Source organism: Myodes glareolus, chromosome 19 (genome assembly GCF_982192425.1).
Source record: "Myodes glareolus chromosome 19, mMyoGla1.1, whole genome shotgun sequence".
In the NCBI taxonomy this organism is placed as follows: domain Eukaryota; kingdom Metazoa; phylum Chordata; class Mammalia; order Rodentia; family Cricetidae; genus Myodes; species Myodes glareolus.
The window spans coordinates 56,857,320-56,880,262 of NC_142044.1; the positions used below are offsets into that span (position 1 = coordinate 56,857,320).

The following is a 22,943-nucleotide window of genomic DNA, read 5'->3' on the forward strand; positions in this document are numbered from 1 at the left end:
GACACTTGCTAAATAAGACTAATACTAGGATCTGATTTATAAGCTAATGCTTCCTAAGGTGAAGGGCGATTCCTAATTCAGACCAGGTCAGAGGCACAGCAGTGGCCTGTGCAGAGATAGGAGCACCAGACAGCTCAGGATGACCTGTCATGTTCATCAGAGCAGAAAGCCTCTCCACTCTTGCTGGGGCCTGGGTTCCATCTGCCTCACACATTCGGTGGTTTTAAGCTTTTAGATCAGTTCATAACCTATTATTACTCTATGCTATCAGTCATGATGTTGATGGCGATGACAGGTCGGTAACATGTACGAAAACTCGTTAGGTTCTGACATAGCACCAAGATTCTACATATGAATATTTGAGGCAACAAAATGAAATAGGTGCTATTAACATCCCCAAAAGAGAAAGTTAATGCCTGCATAATGGCATGGTCGCTAAGTAGGAGAGCTGGAGCCTGGAGCCCCTCCTCGCTCAAGTGCTTTCCAAACTGTCTTCAATATTTTTTTAAAAAGGAGACATGGCTAACATGACAACTTCAAATAACAAAAACCATGCACATAAAAATAGCTCGCTTAATCCTGTATCCTTTATGTTTGGACTAGTAAGCAGGGTGACTTTTCCTCTGTTCACTTTGCAGTTCAGAACACAGAGGTTCAGAAAAACACTTCCCCTGAGGCCAGACAGCTGGTGGGTAAGAACCATGTGAGAAATGAGGCTTTCTTGCTTGAGAAGCAAAGAAATAATGGGTGTAAGACTGGGAAAAGAGCTTACTTTTGCCTTAATATCTGTAAATTGAATGGCTCTTCTGTATATCAAAGTAAAAGGAGTGAGCTGATTGGCTGGGCTACTGCCAGAGCCATTTTTCCCTCTTCTATGCATAGCGACAGTATCCATGTTCACCAGTTCAGCAAACTCACCACCAGACAGGAAGGACCCACTTTCAGCCAGAGGCACCTTAGGGTTTATTACCTCAAATCTGTTTCAATGGTTGAGGAAAACCCCAAGTTGTGGGCTTGTTTAATGTAAGCTTCTTCATTACGATGGCTTTCTGCCCTAAAACATTTCTCTCCTTGTTCCAACTTGGTTTTGTTTATGGAGCAAAGGCATCAGAAAAAAAAATCACACCAAAGACAAATTCTTCATTTGCTTCTGGTCAGGAAATTTTGCTATTATTAAGTCTATTCTCACCTTCGAGCTGCAAAACCATGCACACGTGTGTGATATAGGGAAGGATTTTGTTTGGGCATAGAGATCAGCCTGTAGCTGGGTCTCTGATGCCTAAAAGTGAACCGTGTAAAACACTGTGCGAGGTGACACTAGCTCTCCAGCCAAGACGGAGTGAGCTTGGCAGCATCCCAAGTCCTCCAGCACAAGTGTCACGAGCGGCCAGTAGATGCCACTGTTGTCAGTCGCATTTTCACATTTAAACTATGAAAAAGAAAGTTATTGCAGATACAAGTGAAATAAACACAGCAAAAATGTTCACATTATCTTTAAAATATTAAGTGGCGGAAGGGATGCACAGTGGGATCTATAACTGTGTAATAAAGTCTCTGATAGTGCTTAAGGACAAAGTGAAGTTGTCCTTAAGTCAAGGACAGAGCAGAATGACAAAAAAAAAAAAAGTTTTTTCTTTCTTTGTGAGCAGACAATGTACTGAAGGTTGCTGTGAGGATTACGATTACATAGGATGAGGGTATGAAGTCCACTTTTATTTAGAACTCTTTTTTTTTTCTTTTTAGGCTGGGAGTAGGGGACAGGAGACAGGAAAGGCAAAAAAAAATAAAAAAAGATGCAGGAAGTTGAAGAGATTGATTTCGAATGTCTTTCCATGTGAAAACAGAGAATAATACTGAATAATCCTGTCTGCTGAGAATCTGGGATAGAAGGAAAACAAAACACTTGACTGAGCAAAGCAGCAAGGCTTTGAGATAGGCAGTAAAGGACAAAACCAAAACAAAACAAAAGACAAGCCGGGAAACCGGCACCAGCCTCCAAGAACCGCGCACTTCTCTCTCCTCATTTGCATTCTGCTCAGAGCCACTGAGCCCTAACATGCCAGTCACGGTGTGTGACCCACACATGTAACCCCAGTTCTCGAGAAGCGGAGGCACTTACACAGGACGGTCTGGGCGACACATCCAGACCCCGTTTCAAACACCGAAACGACACAGCAGAATACGTGTGTGGCTATTCAAACTTGGCATGGTGGTTCACACCAGGGCACCAGGGTTGGCAAAGCTGAGGCAGGATGAGCATTGTCGGAACACAGTCCATGGATGGAGCTGTGTGAGGAGAGTTCTGAGAGTGTGAGAAAACTCCAAGGAAGCAAGAGTCATGTGACCTCTTGTGACATGGGACGCTCTTAGAATGTGCTTTGGTGCCCCTCCCAGACATAGTAAAGAGAAGCAGGTTTATTCCTGATTCCCCATCATCTACGGGATTATTCAGATGATGTTTCCAAGTACAGGCTCTTCTTGTGACTGCATTCAGCCTACACTCATGTGACCTTTGCTCATGAGTTTGCTTAAACTGCAGAATATAAACTGTCTGATGCTCTAAATAAAGTTGGCTGTTGCCGGAGACGTTAGTGCTCCTCATGTTAGGCTCCATTTTCTCAGGTTCATGCTGCCAACTAGAACAACAACAATTATGAGTTTCTGGCCAGCCTGGGCTACACAGTGAGACCTCATATCTACACACAAGGACACACCACACACACACACACACACACACACACACACACACACACACACACGTCCCCATATACTCTAGTAATGAGATAAATATAAACTCATAGGGAGAATTGTATGTTACTACACATGTGAGAAGGGTAACACTTTAATGCCCTGCCTGTTATCATGTTTTTCTTCCTTGACGTAACACGTGGTAGGAAAGGGCTCTACCACTGAGCCGTACCCAAGCCCTTGACAGTTATAATTGATTGAACTACTCTAGAGACAGCTTTGGTTATTCGTCGGGAATTTAAGGATGGCTCTGTCATAAAAGCAATCTGCTCTCTGCCTTGGGAAAGTATTGTATGCTCTGCCTACTTTTCTGTGTCTGACCCTCTGCCCTGAGGAAGAATTCATTATTCCTTGCCCATGGCCGGGGACTTTGTCCTGTGATTGGGTCTGGTCAGTTAGACCCTAGTACCAACAGTATTCCATGTCTATAACCTGCAGAGACACAGCAAGCTCCCCTGGACATTCCTGTCATGTTGCCTTGGTCATGAGAAGCGTGTGTGGCCATAGCAGTGGAGGAGTGTGAAAAGAACCATGTCATGGAGTCCTGAAGAGATTTCACTGCACAGAACTGTGAACAAAACAGTGTCATGGAGGCCTTGAAGAGATTCCAGGGCCAGGCCTTTTGGATAGGCAAGGAACATGAAAACATGGTTACTAATGCCACACATATACGTTCTTTTATTCAGATGTTTATCAATTACAGGACTTTAATAACAAGTGAAGCATTTATTGGAAAATGCTATCTATTTTGTCTTAATGTCTGTGGCTAATTTGCAGAATCTCATTTCTGTTTCAGAGTTCCACAAATGTTTGACCACATTGGCAACTGACTTACTCGGGTACTTTATACGGCACCTTATACATCCCTAGCAAATATTTAAGATGCAAAGCTAGTACCCTGGTATTCCCTGGCAGATGCATTAGTAAGTCCTATGTTTTGTTTAAGGGTAGGCTGGTATGGGAAGGTATTTGATAATTTGCTTTCTAAAATCCCATCATCATATAACACACAAATTAACCACTTGAAAAATAATCAGTGGAGGATTTTTACATTCGCTCATGTTCTTTCTCTGAGAATATCCCAGTAGAAGGTAGCTGAGCTTTCCTGTGACCTTCAGCATGACAGGATCTGAACCTGACCATGAGGCAGATTGCCTGTCCACACATCTGAAAGACTATCCCATTATGTTTACTGTTTGGAAGAACCATCTTAACTTTAGAGGAGAAAGCGTTTGCTTTTCCATGCTCCTATTCGTGTCTGGAGCACTCACTGAATGGGCCATCAATTCAGCTTCTTACGTGTCCTAAAGACCAGCACCCTTGCTCCAGGGTCATTCTGGCATCACTCCAGGCCATTAGCAGCAGATGGAGACAGCTGGGGCATCCGACTCTCCAGTGTGAAGAGAACCGTTGTTGGAATAAACAGACTATATTGTGTAGACCAATCTAAAAACTCTCTTTAAAGCACATTCTATCTATTTTGTTCTTCTAGACAATTCTGACCATAAAATCTCTAATAATGTTTTTATTGTTGTTCAGGAAAACAGAATTGTATGCTTAGCCAAAACTTAGGATCCTTCTATTTGGCTAACAAAATAAAGTACATAACCTTGAGAAAATAGATTTTAAGAGTAGGTTACACATGAATTATAAAGGCATAATGATACATAAACATTATCAAAACAGCAGATCACTCATAACTATAATCAAATTAGAGGTAGGCTTTAAAAGTCAAATCCCAATATATCATACTTTCTCTATTTTGCCACAACATTTTCTATTTAATACTTAATGCAAGCACTTTTCTAATAAAAATTGTATTACAGTTATAATCATTTTTATTGAAGCACCAGAAGTCCAAACATAAAATTAAAGAAAAAAATAAAACAGTAGATCAAAATCATATCAGGAGAAGTATAATGTCTACATGCTATTTGACATAATTATTAATTTGATATTCACTGAGAAATTTAATAATACTAATAGTAATTTAAAGGAGTTTCTCCTAATTCTTGTTTGCTCTATTTTAACATTGCAGTGACATTTCATTGTACTGTAGGAAGCTGATCAGAGGTTTATTTACGTGTGTGTTTAACAGTAGAACATAATTATGGTTCAGTCCAAGCTGTTAACAGTAACATTCTCTTGGTATAACTCATTCAAACATGCTTGTATTTCCCGTAATAAATTATGATATTTAAAAATGATCCAGATTACAGTGATAAAACTATTAAGTTTCTCTTGAAAACCTATAAACATTAAGTAGACTGAAAGCCTGATGAGCACCCAGACCAAAAAGGTTTGCTATGGACGTCTCAGGAAGCCAGAAGTGAGAACGGAGCACCAGATACCTGTGTTTTCACGGAGCAGCCCCCACCCCCATTTTTGTCGAATGTCCAGATTCTGAATGTTCAGAGTACTTGAATTGGGAGACCCGTAGCCATGTGGGGAATGCATTTCCCACAGAAACCTCCACATCTACCGTAGACTTTGGTTCCATCCTGAAAATATAAAGAGGTAGAAAACAAAGGAGACTTTTTTACAATTTTATGATAATTGGGCAGCACACATAAGAAATATAAGCTACTTTGAATCACGTGGCTGGAGTCCTCACCAAGAGTTGGTGTCCAAAGCAGGCAATGTGCGGGTCTGAAGGAAATGGACAGCCTACGATTCATACCCGCCGCTGCTCATGCCAAATAAACCATAGTAGAATTTACACGCGTTATCTGAGCATGCATAGTTTTCATCAGAACATTGACCTGGATTGGTGAGTATGTGGCTCTGCGTATGTAGGGGAGTGTGCACATGTGTGCGAGCACATATGGAGGCCAGAGACTGACATTGGGTGTCTTTTCCCACAGTTTTCAACTTTATTTATTGAGGTAGAGACTCTCATTGAAAGTGGGGCTCATTGATCTGGCTAACGACTTCCAGGAATCTGATTTTCTCCACTCCTCGTCTGTAGCACCAGCATTATAGATACAGGGCCAGGTCCTCATGCTTGTGTGGAAGGCTTCACTTACCTCTCCCCATATAGCTATTTACATAGATAAACTGGCAGTGTTGGCTAGACAAAGACAGGCAAGGGAATATGAGTACCACATAAATAGATAGTCCTAATCTCTGTAAACTCTTTAAGGCTATTTGTTAAGTGGCTTTATTCATTACACCAAAGCAAGGAGATAAGTAACTGCCAAATTGAACCATCACTTTGAAATATTGGACCTTAAGTCTCTGTTGGGAGTTGTTTTGCCACACTTGGAGTTGAACCTTGGGACTGGTGGTCCTTGCTAGGTGATGCTCGACCAGTCATCGGCAGCTTCAACCTTCCTTTCACTTGCTTCTGGGAGAAACTCTCACTAGATTACCCAATGCAGACCTTGAATTCACTCCATAGCCTGGCCTTGAACTTGCATGTCTTGTGCCTCAGTTAACTAAGTCGCTGGGATTATAAATCTATGCTACTAGAACCAGTACAGTTAAATCACTACCTGTAAAAAAAAAATATACACATTGGGTCATAAGTTTAAAATCTGAGATCCATGTTCATGTGTGTGAAGCCCATATTTTAATTTGTGTATCTATATGCACACCAGTAAACTTGACTTGTATCCCATTATATGTGGCATATTCATGACACACCAAGTTTCTAGCCATTGGTCTCATGTGGGGCTTCCATATGAGTTTGGGGGCCTTTAGTGTTAGCTCAGCACAGAAGGGATTCCCAGACTCTTTCGTTGGCCCTGCAGGACTTACCTTGGATCTGTGGATGATGACAGAGGCATACCTCCCCTGAGCAAGCCACTTCGCTGTGTTGGATATCTTCATCCCAGTTCCTGCTAAGTTAATGCTGAACTGCCCCTGCATTGTGAGAAAATAAAAAGAAGACATAAAATATTTAAGAATATTCTTGCCTAGAAACATCAAATGGCTCAAATTATTTTCCAAGGGTCTTAAAACAGGTGAAGACAGCTGGTCCAACTTTACTGAAAGAAAATGAATCAGGTAAGGAGTTTAAAATCTGACTGCAAAGAAGTCATTGTAAAGTTACTATTTAAAATAAATATTCATTCAAATACATATATAATGTAGTTATGAAATAGAGAATTCTTATTACAGAAAGTTTAGGTAAACTCCAGATCTTTATTATATAAGTCACTTGATTAGAAACACAGACTACTGACTGTCTATGGCATTGCTATTTCTCAAGAACAGGGCCTCAGCATTAGAAAGTGTTTTTGAGTGGATGAATAAAGAAGCACATTATAAATATTAAATAATGACAACATAAAAGTGAACACGTGAACACACATTTAACACTCTCCAGACTCCACGATGGCAACACTAGGCATAGTAGCGCTTCAATACTGATCCACATGTGAGCCCAAGAGTTAACTCCGGGGTATAGTAACACTGACACGCCATCCTATACAATGAAGGGACTGTGTGTATCTTGTAACTTCTAGCTTTCTCAGACATTAGAACTGTGTTACTTCCTGAATCCAATGGGTCCCTCAAGTTAGAGGAAGATGCTGGAACAGGACATGGTGAAAGAGGCTAGCGCGGCGCTGCTCAGAGTAGCCTTTACCATATCAGTTTATTAAGACATCTCGTAATTCATCACGTAGTATATCCTGAAGAATGTTCTGTGTGCATTAGAAAAATACACGTTATATTGTGTTTGAATGGGAAATTCTGTGGATGTTGGTTGGGTTATTTGGTCAAGGTGATATTTAAATCCAGGATGGTCTTATTTTCTTCTGGTTGATCTGTCCATCTTTGGAAGAGTATTGAAGTCCCTTACTATTATTTCTTTTGGTCTTTATTTCTTTTATCTATTAATATTTGCTCTATGTATTTAGGTGCCATAGTGGTATGTGTGTTTCTGTGTATGCTTGTGTGTGTGATGCCATGTTTCTGCTTTGAAATAGCTCCAAACATAGGTCTGCCATTTTGTATTCTGTATGCTTGACCACATTCTCAGTCTTTGTAGTCACAGACTGACTCTAGCTCGATCCCCTGAAGATCTTCTGACCCGCACACTTACGCTGCGGCACATGCATGCGTTTGTGCGTACACACTAAAAGTAAATAAAATTAAAAATTAAAAACATTTACTATTATAAAATCAAAACATGGACCAACTCTGAGGCATGATGATGGCGCTGTGCTCTTGACACCATGTGTCCAGCCGAGATCAATTCTTTATGTAACAAGATGAACACAGCCATCTCATTCGCGCACACATGGACTTTCATCTTTAATAGTGAGATCATACACACATCACAGCATTGTCTTAAAGTGGATGTCCTTGTCATTTATGAACACTAAATGTTTGGTGCGTCCACCTTTCTGTGCACCTGCACTCCCAAATGTGATATGAGAAAGGGCCAGCACTGGGGACACTTAAGAGGCACTGAATAGACCAGCAGGCTTTTCAGTGGTGACGAACATCAGCCACAACTGCAGGTCTTAGGGTTAGGAGCTTTGGCAGTTTCAACGCTGCGGAGACTTTCAGATAAGGGCTTTAGGGGACTGCCTCTTCTGGCGGTACTAAGTCTCACTCTGCAGGGTGGTAGCTGTAACGTCAGTGAGACTCAAACCTGAGGCATTTGGAACTGGACGCTTAGGCAGGGAGGTGTGTAGAGAGCTGCGTGGAGCCTCGCTTTTAAGATGGCGCTGGCTGCCACCCTCCGCGAGCCCGAAAGCCAGCGCTCTCTGTGATAAACAACTCCTTTTATGGTGATGGCCCGTGACCTGCTATGATCGTATGTCGCTTGCGTATGCTTGAGCCTATGGACGATGTCCACGTGGCACTCCGGGATAGGCGACCATAGCCTATATAAGGGCTGGGAGAGGTCTGCCCCGAAACAGAGAGAAACGGGAGAGAAGCGAGAGAGAAGCAAAGGTCTTGAATAAACTCCGAGCAAGAAGAGCTCCGTGGTCGCGTTATTATTGCTGGTTCTAGGCGGTTCGCGTCAGAGGTGCATGCATCTGTGTCCCCGGGGTGCAGGTGTCGGTTCACTTGCTATCATGTCAGCGTGTGTGTGTGTGTGTGTGTGTGTGTGTGTGTGTGTGTGTGGAGGGTGAGGGGGTTGTAGTTCTCCCGCTAAACTCTTGAGTCAGCATACATGTCACACAGGTCTGAGGGAGACTAACAGCTCAATGAGGACTTTACACTACAGAGTTGCTGGTTCCTGGATGCGGGGCTAGGCAAGTTCCAGGCGGATTGGTGGTAAGGAAGTTTGACCTGAAGGATGAGGTTCAGTCAAACTATCCTGCTCTAGAACGTGAGGCTCTACATCTATTCAGCACCTGGACGTGCTCTTGTGGGGTGGGCAGTGTTTCTAGATCTTTAAACCATGTCTAGCAGCAGCCCGCTGTGCCGCTAGGGGCGCTGCTGCTTCAGGGCACAGAAAGCCTGAAGCGCTCAGGTTCCATGGTACTGCCGCCACAGATGTGACGCTGAAACCTTGTTTCTCAACCTGGGGGTCACGATCCTTTTGTGTGTGTGGGGGGGGGGGCAGACAACCCTTTGACAGGGATCGCCTAAGACCAACAGAAAATAGATATTTCCATTATGATTTGTAACAGTAGCAAAATTGCAGTTCTGAAGTAGCAATGACAATAACTTTATGGTTGGGGTCGTCACAATATGAAGAACTGTATGACAGGGTGGCAGAATGCGGAAGGCTGAGAACCATTGCGCTAGAAGGTGGAGGAAACACTGTGGTTCCACCACTGAGTTTGAAAACAATTAGGTATCTGTATGCAGAACCCACCCACCCGGCTCTATGTCAAAATTAACCCCCAAAGAGCCATAGGGTAGATGCAGAGCAGGACTAACATGTAGAATAAAGATATTTTAAAATGGGGGAAAAATCTTTGTAATTTGGCATTTGATTTCTTAGCTCAACAATCCATAAGAAATGATACATCTGATTTTATTCAAATAAAAGAGAAACTCTTACTCTGAAAGACGTGAAAGAAGCTATGGCTCAGAGAATAATGTTGTATTTGAGAACGTCTCTGCTGGGGAAAGGGCTTTGTGTGTATCCGGAACGTGCAAAGGACTCAACATCACCGATAGGAAAACAAATGCTGTGCCAGACACAGGCAGGGACAGGAACATTAACACACACACACACACACCCACACACACACACACACGACAAATAAGCCCAGAAAAGGTACTTAACCCCATTATGCACTGGACACCATTAATGAGAAAACAAACAAGCAAATGAAAATAAACTTGGCAATACCACATGCTGGCAAGGGTGCAAAACAACCCTTTGTCTTTAAGGGTAGAAAAATGAAAGGCGCAGCTTCTCTTTACAATGCTCACCATAGAGGCTGCAACACAATCCTAGGGATTTAGCCTAGAGGACTGAAAACGTACTTAAACACCTGTATGAGTGTGTAAGTCACAATTTTCAGCATCTGGAGATAACCAGCCTGGATGGGTACTGGCAAATCTATTGGCTTTGCTGGAATGTGATTGTTTCTCCAACTCTCTGGTAATCAAACGCTAATTATAAGACAGAAAACAAGAAACACACCAGGACTCTTTGGGAACGTCCACCTCACATTTGACACATGTATTCCCAAGTCACACAACGCTCTCCGGCTCCATCTCACGTTCAATGTGGTAAAGTTTATTTGCTCTAAAGACCGCCATATGTGTTTGTGCTCTTTTTAGCATTCATATCCTGGGGTACCCAGTCACATGCAAACACAGAGGATGTGGCTTTGATGAATCCCAAACAACAGAAGACATTCTCTCTGTGACACCGAGCATCTGGAAGGTATTCATGCAAATGTCATGTAACCTAACACAGGATCTGGTTTATACATTTGACAGGAGATCTCCAAAAATAGTGGGCAGCTTGTATTTTTGGTAACAGTAGCCCAGGGCAGACGAATACAGACTGAATATGAATGGCACAGCTCCTTGCAGGGCGTCTGTCTGTGCCCAAGAACCATCTCATTTTGGCACGAAGCTCTGCATTCCAGAAATGTTCAGAACCACATGAGGGGCCACTGCATCCTCATGGCAGAAAAACATCTTAGCATTGCTTCTCCATTGACTATTTTAAGGCTCTGAGAGGGAGGTCAACATGGAATATTTGCCTGTCCAGCTATAAACTAAGATTAAGATTACATGCCTTAGGGCTTAGCTACATAATTTCCTTAAGATATTTGTGAGGGAAAGGTATTAGAAGGAAAGAAATAAACAATTATCTTGTCATTTAAAAATCTGTGCAGCAAGCTCTCATGCACATTCCACGCTCACCAAGGAACATCTTGTTTATGATAATTATCTCTCTGTTAGGACACTTCCAACAGGGAGCGCTCACCCGGGAGATAAAATGGATTTTGATTCTACTTGATAATTAGGCGATTTACTTGAATACCAATCTCCTTTGAATTTTGCTGGTATCTCTCACTGAGCAGACTTAAATCAACATGGAATTATTTAGGATCAGATTGCCAGATTTTGACAGTCTTTATGAACAGCAGAAGTTGGAAGGCCTATTATCGCCAAACTGTTTGCATATCTCATGGTATCAAACAGATGAGCAGAGGGCAGAGTGAAAAGGAGAAGTGTTGTTGGAGAAAATTCAGCCATCCTGACATAGATGGGCCACGAGAGAATTGATCTCCATGTGAGAGGATCCAAAGGCAAATATCATCAACAAAAGGAAGCCCTGCGTCACGGTGAACATCACTTAGAGTATTAAAATGTTTTCAGTTACACATCCTCTCAGAGGATGTGTCAGAATAGACAGACAAGGTGTTTGAGAGGGAGGGGATCTCAAGAGGGAAAGAAAGATCTGGGGAGAGGTTTGAAGGGAGTCCGTTCTGGGAGGAAGCCATTGATCACAGCCTTAGTTGAGGAGAAAACAGGGAAGAAGAAAGAAATGCGGATGTCGGTTGGCCTAAGCAGCCTCACTGATTGAATGAGAACTCGGGAGTCCTCTGCAGAGTTGTCTGCTTTCAACAGCACAGACAACGACTTGGAGACACGGCTCAGCAGTTACATGTGTCTGGTACACAAGCATGGGGGACCGAGTTCGGATCCCAGCACCCATGTAAAAAGCCAAGCGTGGGTCAAGTCCACCTGTACCTGCAGCAGAGCGGGAGACAGAGACAATAGGGTGACTGAGGCTTGATGGCTCCCAGCCTCACTCCAGGCTGCCTGCCTCAAGGGATAGGCAGAGACGGACAGAGCAGTAGGTTTGCTATGCCTCTCTGCCCTACACATGTGCACGTATACACACACGTGTGAATATATACTGCAAGCATACTTCATTCACGCACATACTACTCTGTTGATGCACAAGCACGGGCACTCGTGTGTGTGTGTGTGTGTGTGTGTGTGAGAGAGAGAGAGAGAGAGCTACAGAGACAAAGAGACGAGAGACAGAGAGATCAGAACAAAAAGTACTTATAGAACTGCAGGTTGAAGAACCCATGGATATTCTTTCTTGAACTAACTACTGAAAATTATGAAGTATGAACACCATTTAAACATATGTCTTTTAATAATGAGCCTCTGATTTACTAAAACCAAAATTTGCGTTGAACTGATAAATCTCTGAATGACACCAGACCCACAACTGATATGGTTGGTTCTGTTCTTCATCCTGACTACTTTCCCTCCTGGGCTTTCACCTTTCTCTTACTTCTGGAAACCTTCCTTTCACTCCTACTCTGTGGCTGAATGACTCCTCCTGTCTTCCTTTCCTGGTTCTCCTGTATTTATCATTTCTGCCTATCCTTGTTCCTCTCTCACTGTTGGCCGTTCAGCACTTACTTTATTAGACCATCGGGTGTTTTAGACAGGCACAGTAACACAGCTTTACCGAGTTAAACAAATGCAACATGAACAAAGGTCACATGCCTTAAAATAATTTTCTACGACGCACAGCAGTTAATCTGAGGAAGAGGCTACTGCATGCAGACGCACTGTTCAGCTACAGAAGCTGTCCTCAGAGCATACTCAGGCTAGAAAAAAAGAAAACTACATGGTGTTTCCTATGGGGATGGAGAGTACCTGGAATATAATAGGCCAAGGTTCCTGTTCAGGTGACATTGCAGGTGGGATTTTTAGGGATGTGCAGAATGAGGATAAACAACCAGAGTAAGAACAGTGAAGACATGGAAGAGAAGGTTGAAGCTTAACCCAGGGAAAGGGATGGCTGAGTAAGATCCCTCTGGGAGTCTTTGTTGACCTATAAGAATGCCTAGTCCAAGGATCATAGTCTATTTGGATCCGATTGTGGAGTGATTGATGTTGCCATGATGGAGCAGAAAGGCCAGAGATTGTAGCATCTGGCAGCTGGAAGAGAGCAAGAGCCGAGAACAGTGTCAGCAGAGACCCACTGACCAGAGCTGATGGAGAGTCAGGAGGGAGAGCTGGGAAAGAGGAGGCCATGAAGACTGGGCAGAACAAGGCTGCTCCCTGTAAAAATTTTCCGAACTTGGTGAGATATAGTAATTTGTACATTCCAGAAGCTGGGGAAACATGAAGAGACTCACACCAAATGCTACTTAGTGAAGACACCGAGAGACAGAGACAAAGGGAAGCCTAAGGTAGCATGAGAACTCAGGGAGATTCTAACTCAGTGTCTAGATGGGGAGGCAGGCAGGTAGCAACTTTTAAAACAGTGGGGAAATTAAATGTTTCGATAGAGAACATTCCTTGGATGAGAATAAAAGCAATAAGGCAGAGATAATTGAATACAGCAGGTTGCGCAGAAAGCAAAATATACAAGATGGAAACAAAGAAGACATGAAAAGACCAGTTAGAAGGGAAAGGACACCCTCCTTCCAATCGTTAGGAAACACTCTTAATCTCCAAGAATATAAACTGAAGGTCAATCCACGGAGATGTATAAAGCAGGCAAATAGTAGTAACTCTAAGTGCTCTGGAATGCCCACATTAACATCAGATATGTAAACATTAAAGCAAAAGGGAGGTACCGCAGAGGAAGGGGCATATCTTATGATTATAAAAAGAAAACCCATTGGGAATTTGTGAGAGTTACAAATGCACAACCACATACAGCAAAAGCTTAACTTAATAAAGGAAGCAAAGCAAAACAAGACTGAACTAAAAGCACAGCTCAGCTTGAATAGACTTAGGGTTTCGACGGTAGGCCTGAAGCAGATCCAGAAGGAAACAGAAGAGTGGCCACACTGCAGATAGCCGCCTGAATTCTATGAACAAATCATTCAGCAGAACGCACAGCCATTCCAAGCATGCCCTGAACGCTCTTCAGAATGAGCCACATGTTGCACTATAAAAACCGCCCTCAATAAGTTTCAAAGGACTGGATAATATGGGGTGTGGTTTCTAGGCACAGTGTAATGAAAGAAGAATCAGAAAAAGGAAAGAAACTTTAGGAAATTCACAAATATCTGGAAGTTAAGATTATTCTCAAATAGTTAATGATTCGATGATAATCGAAAATATTTTAATATAAATAAAAATAAATATACAACATGCAAAAAATCCTTAGACACAGTAAAAAATATTTGAAATAGAATTTATAGCTATAAAAGCATAAAAAGTAGAAAATCCCACATCAATAACCTTCCACCTCAAGATGCTAGAAAAGCAGTACAACGCCCACAGCTAAGTGTGGCTCTCCCCCCATCAACCAAGAGCATTCTTTTCACAGCAGACAGAGGCCATTAGGAAATCCACAACTGGTCAAAATGTAGAGAACCTGCTGACGATGGGGTGTCCATCCTCGGCTGATACAGCTACAACACAACCCCCACATATCTAAGGAAGAGTGGCCCAGAAAGACTGTAAAGAGACAGAGGACTTCCTTTATGAGACAGTGCCTTCTATAAACACACCCACGGAGTCTCCTAAGTGCAGTGATAGCCTCATCGTGGATAGGGGCAGATCTCACAAAACCTCCACCTAGATGAAGAGCTACAGGCTATAACAACTGTCCCATCCAGGGAAAAGTCCCTACATAGGTTACCCAATCTCAAGCAGCTAGCCCCAAACCCATATACATGGAGGCTCAAGTATAAGACAGGGTGGTCCTGTTTGCCCAGACTTCTGGCGAGGGTGACAGATGGCCACAGACCTCTGTGTAGATCAAAACTCATTTCACAAATCTAGGAAGCCATTAGAGAATGGACCCATAGGGTTTGCCAGTGCCCTCTAGGGTACCTTTCCACCTTCTGAGAGTCTGCGGCACCTCCCATTACCGCCACCCTGGGAACCAATCCATCATGCATGGACCTTTGGGAAACACACACCAAAAGAACTAACGCCACCTCCCGCAAGTAAACAACACGTGGTTATCATCCATTCGTGTACCTTTCCACGCACATCTGTTCGTTCCGAAGGACCAGTTCGAAAAATTAAAATGATGCGGTACCATAGAGGGGGAAAATAAGAATCTGAACAAGTGATCGGTCTTCCTCTTGAATCTTCAAAATGAACTTAATATCGGCAAAAGTGCTTTATCTCAGTTGATTTCTAATTTTTTAAAAAAAGGCATGCAGAAAGCTTCGGTCACCTAGCTTGATGTTTCATGCAATATTCAGGTCATGAAAATTAGTGGAGAGAGGTATTTACTTTTTCATTATGGAGACGAAAAATAGTGAAACACACGTGAGGTACCTGTGGGCATCTGGCAGCGCTGTAACAGTCTCCAGCTGTGGCAAATGGGACCGCCTTTCCAAAGAGTGTCTTGGAAAAGAGAAGATCTGTAGCTGTAAAAATAAACACAGCTCATTGCCATGGAAACAGCAAAGTCAACTTTACTTTCAAGTATGCAGTTTGCAGTCGTATCTTAAACATACTAATATGATGAGTTGAAATTTTAACAGAATATCATTAATAGAGCATATTATGTAGGACTGCCTCAAAAGGATATATTTTATTTAACACACAAATGTACGTGGCCTACATTGTCCTAAAAATTGCAGGTACATCTGGAATTAGAGAAAAATATGGGAAAATTAAATAAATGGTCCTTCACATGTTGCACCACACCAAATCTCTGAGTTAGATAGAGTGCGCTCAAGAAGAAAATCACAGAAAAACAGAAAAGCTCGTGAGAGGTGGACCCATGCTGACAAAGCAGAGTATGTGTACATGCACTGGAGCTATGCCATTTCACTGCTGTACTTCTTCCCCTCTTCCACTTGCTGAGATTGTTAGCAAAATGTTCTGATTGGCAGTATCACTGGATAGTTTGATGGAGGAGGGTTATCTGTCTATTGTGCTATTTTCATTGGTCAATAAAGAGACTGCCTTGGCCCCTTGATAGGACAGAAAATTAGGTAGGCGGAGTAAACAGAACAAAATGCTGGGAAGAGGGCTATGAGCCAGAAACCATGGAGCCAGCCACCAGGTCAGACATGCTGAATCTTTCCCGGTAAGCCACACCTCGTGGTGCTACCACGAGATTATTAGAAATGGGTTAATATCAAGATATGAGAGTTAGTCAGTAACTAACTCTCTAGAGATAATGGGCCAGGCAGTGCTTAAATGAATACAATTTGTGTGTTGTTATTTCTGGGACTAAGCTAGCCATGCGGGAGCCGGGCGGGATGAAAAGCAGGCCTGCCTGCAGCCCCTCACTACAATAGTTCATACAAAACACCAAAACTAGACCCACTGGATCAAAGACAGCTTGGGCAGAATCCTTACTCAGCTGCTGCAACAACTCACGCCCGTGTTTGTCACTTAAACAACATGCCAACAATGGCTATCAACTCCACTGATTGATTCACGTCACTGACTACTAACTGCACACCACATGATGGCACAGGTCCTGTGGGGGCTGTTCCCCAAAGTAGCATTTATACAAATATCTCTGAGGTAGTTAAAAGCTGATTAGACCTTTCATAATTCACCCGAGGAATTGGGCGCACCTCCCAGGCCTCAATCAATGTGGTCATGGTGGTGAGCTTACATGCAGTTTGGGTGCAGCATACACGGCAGGGGAAAGACAGACAGTACAAATCGGAGCTGTCCCAGGATAGGTAGCTATTAAACATCTATGCCCATTCCACTGCTTCTTTCTGGCACTATAGACTGGATAGGTGCAGAACACAGACACAAGTTTCAAAGTGTGTAATTTGATATCTCCTCCAACAGCATGAGCAGTCAATAACACCCATTTCGTAGTGATAACTGATGGTGTGTACCTAGTCCACTTGCGTCTGCTGAGTTCCAGCACACCATCCAGACTATTACTGGGCATTCTTCCTTGGATGCTCTGCGGGTATGTCTAACTTTATATCTGCTGTTCTTCACTCATTGTGCTAGTTTTGACTCTTACTATTTTCCTGAATTATTTCATTCAATTCCTAGTTGTTTCTATGGCTACAATCTGTTCTCCAACACCCAGGTCTTTTCTTCTTGCTGGTGATTTCACTCCTGTGCTTCCTATGGATCATAATTCAAATTCAACCTTGCACAATAATCCTCCCCAAAGGACATGACCCCAGTACTCCCCCAACTGCCTTGCTGTGGATAATACTGATCCTTACTGAAAAGCTGGAAGCTAAATCATGTCAGATGAACACAAAGAAATCATTGCCAGGTTTAGAGAAGGGGAGACTATTGATAACTTTGATAAGGACTATATCAGATAAGAAGGCAATAACAAGCAACTTGGAGTAAGTTCAGGTTAGGATAGGAAAGAAAAAAATGACAGGGGGAATAGTGTCTCATTTAAGAAAAGTTACTATCAAGAAAGACAGAGAAATGGGGTGTGGTGGCATGTGCCTTCAATCCTAGCACTCAGACAGAGGGAGGCAGATCTCTGAGTTTGAGGTCAGCCTGGTCTACAAAGACCCAGGACAGCCAGAGTTATATATAGAGATTGTGCCTTGAGAGAGAGAGAGAGAGAGAGAGAGAGAGAGAGAGAGAGAGAGAGAGAGAGAGGGAGAGAGAGGAGAGAGTAGAAAGAAAATGGTCAGAGGGTACAATACGTTCTTCATTATAATGGAAGCACTAAGAACATATAGCATGGATCTTGTAAATGGTCCATCAGAGAAGAATTGCTGATACAGTTGCTGAAATAATGTCCTTGGGTCAAATCTATGAGACAACCAGGGAGATTTGCTTTCACTAGGAGCAGGAACAGAACGGTTCAACGACAATAACCAAGAGAAGCGGTGAAGAATGGTAAAGTTTCTGTGAACTGGTAGTGCAGCAGTGGGCTCAGGAAACTTCCTTTGGGTTGTGCTCTTTGTTTTTCCTAGCAAATGAGGCAGCAAGTTCACCATCAGTGCAGCAGGAGACTGCAGAAGCTAGCCTGTTAGAAACTGAAAACTGGAAACGAAGGTGTGATTGAGTATAAGAGAAGTAGAGGGGGTGTACTAGACACATCCAGGAGGTTTGTGATTGGGTGCAAGAGAAGAAGAGAGGGTGCACTAGACACACCCAGTAGGTTTGCTTGGGAGTTACAGGCATGCATGTGAGCTTAGCAGTCACACATTTAAAATGAGACCAATCAGGACTATGAATCAATTGTCACATTCAGCTTCATACTATAGGTATTGTGTGTGTGTGTGTGTGTGTGTGTGTGTGTGTGTGTGTGTGTGTATCACAGGAGTTTGAAGAAGGAAAAGAAAGGAGTTTAAAATGTATACATTTGATATTATTGATATTATATGTTTAGGGCTCAAGCCAGCGACAGGCAATATGAGAGTTTGGGTTGATAAATTAGTGAAAAACATCATCCACTGACCAATAAATAAGCCACTGAGTGTAGGTAACATAGATACTGGTGCTAATTAACTGACATGCTTGCATTTTAAAAGAATGGCCAAAATTTAGAGAGGAACATTTGTCATAGCAAGATATTAAGTTGATATAGTAAAAGTGTCATCTTTTAACTTAATAGAAAAGGCAAAGGGGATTGAGAAGAATTTAAAAAGAGAAATCAGAAGCCCTTACAGGCAGTTTCTACTCTTAAAAATTAAAAGAACTGGGTTTAAGAAGATACTCAGGGCTATGTGGTAACAGAAACAAAGAATTTACACACAGCAGGATCCCAGAGTCTGTGCCCATACCTGCATCAACACAGAACTGCTTTGTCACCACCAACATGCTCTATATAAGGGGGATGGAGTGATGGTCCAGCACTTAAAGACATCTGCTGTCCTCACAGAATGGAGTTTGGCTCCCAGCACCATGCCTGGTGGCTCACAGCTATCTGTCACTCCAGCCTCAGAGGAACTCACACCCTCTTCTGACCCCCTCAGACACCCATACTCACGCACACATAATGCCCCCCAAATAATAATAATAACACAAATATTTATTGTAAACCATAATGATAAATGTAAATACTAATTTTGTTCTCTCATACAGAAGAGTCAAGGTGGGACCTTTGGGAAAGGATTCTATTGGATTTGGTCACCAGGGTGAAGCCCAAATGATAGACCCTGGTGAGTACCCAAAGAAAGAAACCATATTATCATATACACACATACAGTCCCATCCTGTGCAGTCAGATGAGACCCACACCAAGTCCCATGCTGTGCTAATTGATCTTTCCTTACTTTATAAAGCAATTTGCCTCAGGTTTATTGGGAATTACAAAAATGGAGTCAACCACTGCAGTAAAGGTGAGTTTTTAGTAATTGGTAACTTTCATTATGAGAACAGCGTCAAATCACTACAGAGTCATAATTTAGATACAGAACATTCATGCAGATTCTGTCTCTATGCGCTGTATAAAGTGCTGGGTTCAATGAGGATGGGTACTCGTTGCTTCTTCATGCAGAGACGGAGCGCTCAGCATGAAGGTGCACCATGGCCAGCATACTGCAGGGTCCACAGGTATCTGTGACCTAAGTGAATTACCAGTTAATGTCTAGTAATATATCATGTTTTCCAGCCTGAGTTATCTGAGCAGGTCTTCATTCCCCCTCAGTGGTGCTGAACTATGAACTGCGACAAGTCACTCTCATAAGAGAGAGTTAATGTTATCATCTGTGACACTTTGGTGTAATATCTATTTTATCTGATACGAGGTTGCTTAAAAGATTAAATGATGTGGTGTATAGGAAAATGTGATGCTCAATAGTTTATAATTTTGAACTAATGTTATTACTTTAAATCCCACAAGAAACTTTGCACTTATGTTGAGGCTATTCGTTTTTCAACTTAATATGGTTGGGGTTTTAAAGCTATCTTTTAAGGAAGATAGCTTTATTTGAGGGAACTATCTTATTACTGGCACTATATAACACTTGTATCAAAGGTCTCCATATTTCACATCATTATAAAGAATGTATGTATCTCATAATTGTAAAGGAAACCGTTCTGTACATTCTGGGTTCTTCATTACACCCTGTCATATATATCAGTGCATGGCTGGACTTTTCCTTAGCAAACGGAGGCATTTTGGTTTCTATAGAGACCCAGCACTTACTTTTGATTTGCATGGAAGCAAGATCAACTCTCACTTTGCTGAAAGCAGTGTATCCAGCTGGTGGGTAGTCATTTTTACATGCACAGTCTTGCCTTCTGCTTCCATTGAAGGGGCATTCATAGGGATTTTGAAGTCTGTAACAACATTGGGACATTGCATTACTTGCTGCATTTGTTAGCCCCCAGTGTGGTAAATGATGAACTTAGAAAATATGAAGTGTAGCTGGGCAGTGGTGGTGTACACTTTTAATCCCAGCACTCGGGAGACAGAAGAGGTGGATCTCTAAGTTTGCGGTCAGCCTGGTCTACAGAACAAGTTCTAGGACAGCCACTGCTACATACAAACACACACACACACACACACACACACACACACACACACACACACACGTAAAACAGAAGAAGTATTTTTGTTCTTCAACACCATAGTGCCAATACACTGAGAAAGAAGAAGAATCACCATGACTAATGTGGTAACTTGAATGTAATTAGCCACCTTAATCTCATAGGAAATGGTGATAGTAGGAGGTGTAGTTTTGTTGCAGTGGGTATGGCCTTATTGGAGGAAATGTATCGCTGTGGGGGAGGGCTTTAAGGTTTGCTATGCTCAGGATACCACCCAGTGTCTCAGTCAACTTCCTGTTGCCTGCAAGGTGTAGGACTCTCAGCTACCTCTCCAACTCCATGTCTGCCTGCATCCCACCGTGTTCTCTGCCGTGATGATAGTGGGCTAAATCTCTGAAACTATAAGCAAGCCCTTTTTTACTTACAGGAGTTGGTGTTCATGGTGTTTCTTCTTGGCGATAAAACCCTAACTAAGTCAACTAAGATGTAGAATCCTTAGTGAGAAATTCAAGGAATATTTCTACCAAAAAAATTGAGATATAATTCTCCCAGTTTTTGTTGCTAAAATTAGTTGGATTTCTATAAGAATAGACAAGGTCTTAAACTTCTCCCTTCTGTATTGTCCCACACTCGCCCTCTTTGTGATTACAGGTTCACATGTGGCTAAGGTCCTAATGTGTCCATCTCCTTCTCAATCTCCTGTCCTACAGATGACAATCCCAATGCTATGCCAAAGGCTCAATACCTGAGGACCCTAACAGTGCACAGATAGAACAAAGCATCTCATACCTCAGGCCATATACTTCAGAAAAGTTGTCTTCCCCTTTGACCAGTGGTAAATATTCTTTAGGGTTCTCCAGTTGCATGCCCGAGCAATGGATCTACAGAGAACATACAAACCTCTAGAAAACACATTCCAAAGACAGGATCAAAGATAAAACCAATTAGAAATGGTTTTCATAATACCTTCACTATTCTTCCCTCGATGTTAAGGTCGTAGTCACCATCTTTGGTAATGTTCTTTGTAACTTGGATTTCTTTGCAGGTGGCGAATAATTTACCTTCAAGGATAAAGTCATGTGATACATCAACACTGAGCAAATCTCAAGCAGCACGGACTTGACCCTCAGAATCACTGCTGTACTCTGAAGGTCTGGCAACGTGTGGCAGAGCATGACAGCTGCATAGATCTAGTTTCACATTTCAGCTGAAACGTAGGGACACTTGATGCTGGGTAGATTTCGGAATCTATTACTTACAGTCATTGGCATAACATTTCTTTTGAGCATCTGGCTTTAAAGGCTTTAAACATAAGTCAGTGGGCCAACCGTTTTCAGTCCTGCAGTCCACCCTTCTCTCCATCATCCCGTTTCCACAAGTGACTGAGCACTGTCAACACAGTAAAGTCGGAGGTAAAAATGGATAACAAATAATAAGGCCAGGAAACCCATACTGCCCTCTCCAAGACTAGACTCTTTAAGATCAAAGGGAGGGTCAGTCGTGGTTAGAACTATGGAAGATACAACAATATTCTGGGGAAGGATAGTCACTGGAGGGGGAAAAAGAATCCTTTAGTGTGAGCCTGCAGCTGTTGTTTCTCCGGTGCTGGTTTCTTGCTGTTTGTCTCTTACAATTGTATCATCAGCACACGGCAAACATTCAGTAAACATTCCTTTATGAGCCTTATTAAAACTGCATATGTATACATAGCACACTGCAAATACTTAATAAACACTAATCTCATTTATTACCATCATTACAGCTACTTAGAGGTTTTCATTATGATGAATTTACAAAGTAATGTTATTGTATTTTCATTAAGTTGATGAATAGAATGTAGTGTAAATAATATGTATTATAGACATATTAGAGAAAGCTACTTCATTTAGCTGATATTTCTGAAGTATCTACATAAAGTCCAAGCCACTATGCATTTTCTCCAAGGTCTACAAATGAGCAATATTGTTATCTTTTTATAAGTAAGTTAGAATGCACACAGAAAGGGTAAGATATTTATACAAATATCTAATAAAGTGGTTTTTTTAGACAATGGTGTAGAAAATAACTTGGAAGATTTACTTAAAATATGGATTACCAGGCATTCCACCTCTGAAAAGCCTTATACAAAGGGCCTTAAATTTAGAATTCTGAACTGACCTTGCTCCATTTCCCCACTTTCCAAGTGGCCACATGCAAACAGCTTCCAATGTCGCATCTGTACACATGAGGAGAAGGTTTCACGGGACATTCTCCATAGGCTACAGGCTGAAGCTGATGGAATGCATGCTTCTTAGAGGACCGGATCCTGGTGCAGAATGTAATCTTCTGTGGGTTAGTGAACCCGCAGTTACCTGCACACTGAAGAATGCGCACTGGTAAGGAAATTGGGAGTCCTGGAACTTGCCCAAGGCCTAATG

The 22,943-nt window shown here is 42.2% G+C and overlaps 1 protein-coding gene across 1 annotated transcript in view; it reads right to left on the reverse strand.

Moving 5' to 3' along the window:
• Positions 1-3,415: 3,415 nt before the first annotated feature.
• Adamts20 (ADAM metallopeptidase with thrombospondin type 1 motif 20) overlaps positions 3,416-22,943 on the reverse strand; it is a 129,435-nt gene continuing 109,907 nt past the window's right edge. Inside the window, exons 32-39 of the mRNA XM_048444778.3 lie at positions 22,684-22,884; positions 21,786-21,915; positions 21,493-21,587; positions 21,316-21,407; positions 20,183-20,316; positions 15,406-15,497; positions 6,508-6,612; positions 3,416-5,249 (exon numbers count right to left, since the gene is read on the reverse strand). Of these exons, the coding sequence (XP_048300735.3) occupies positions 5,160-5,249; positions 6,508-6,612; positions 15,406-15,497; positions 20,183-20,316; positions 21,316-21,407; positions 21,493-21,587; positions 21,786-21,915; positions 22,684-22,884 (939 nt within the window). The 3' untranslated portion in view covers positions 3,416-5,159. The remainder of the gene's footprint in view (positions 5,250-6,507; positions 6,613-15,405; positions 15,498-20,182; positions 20,317-21,315; positions 21,408-21,492; positions 21,588-21,785; positions 21,916-22,683; positions 22,885-22,943) is intronic.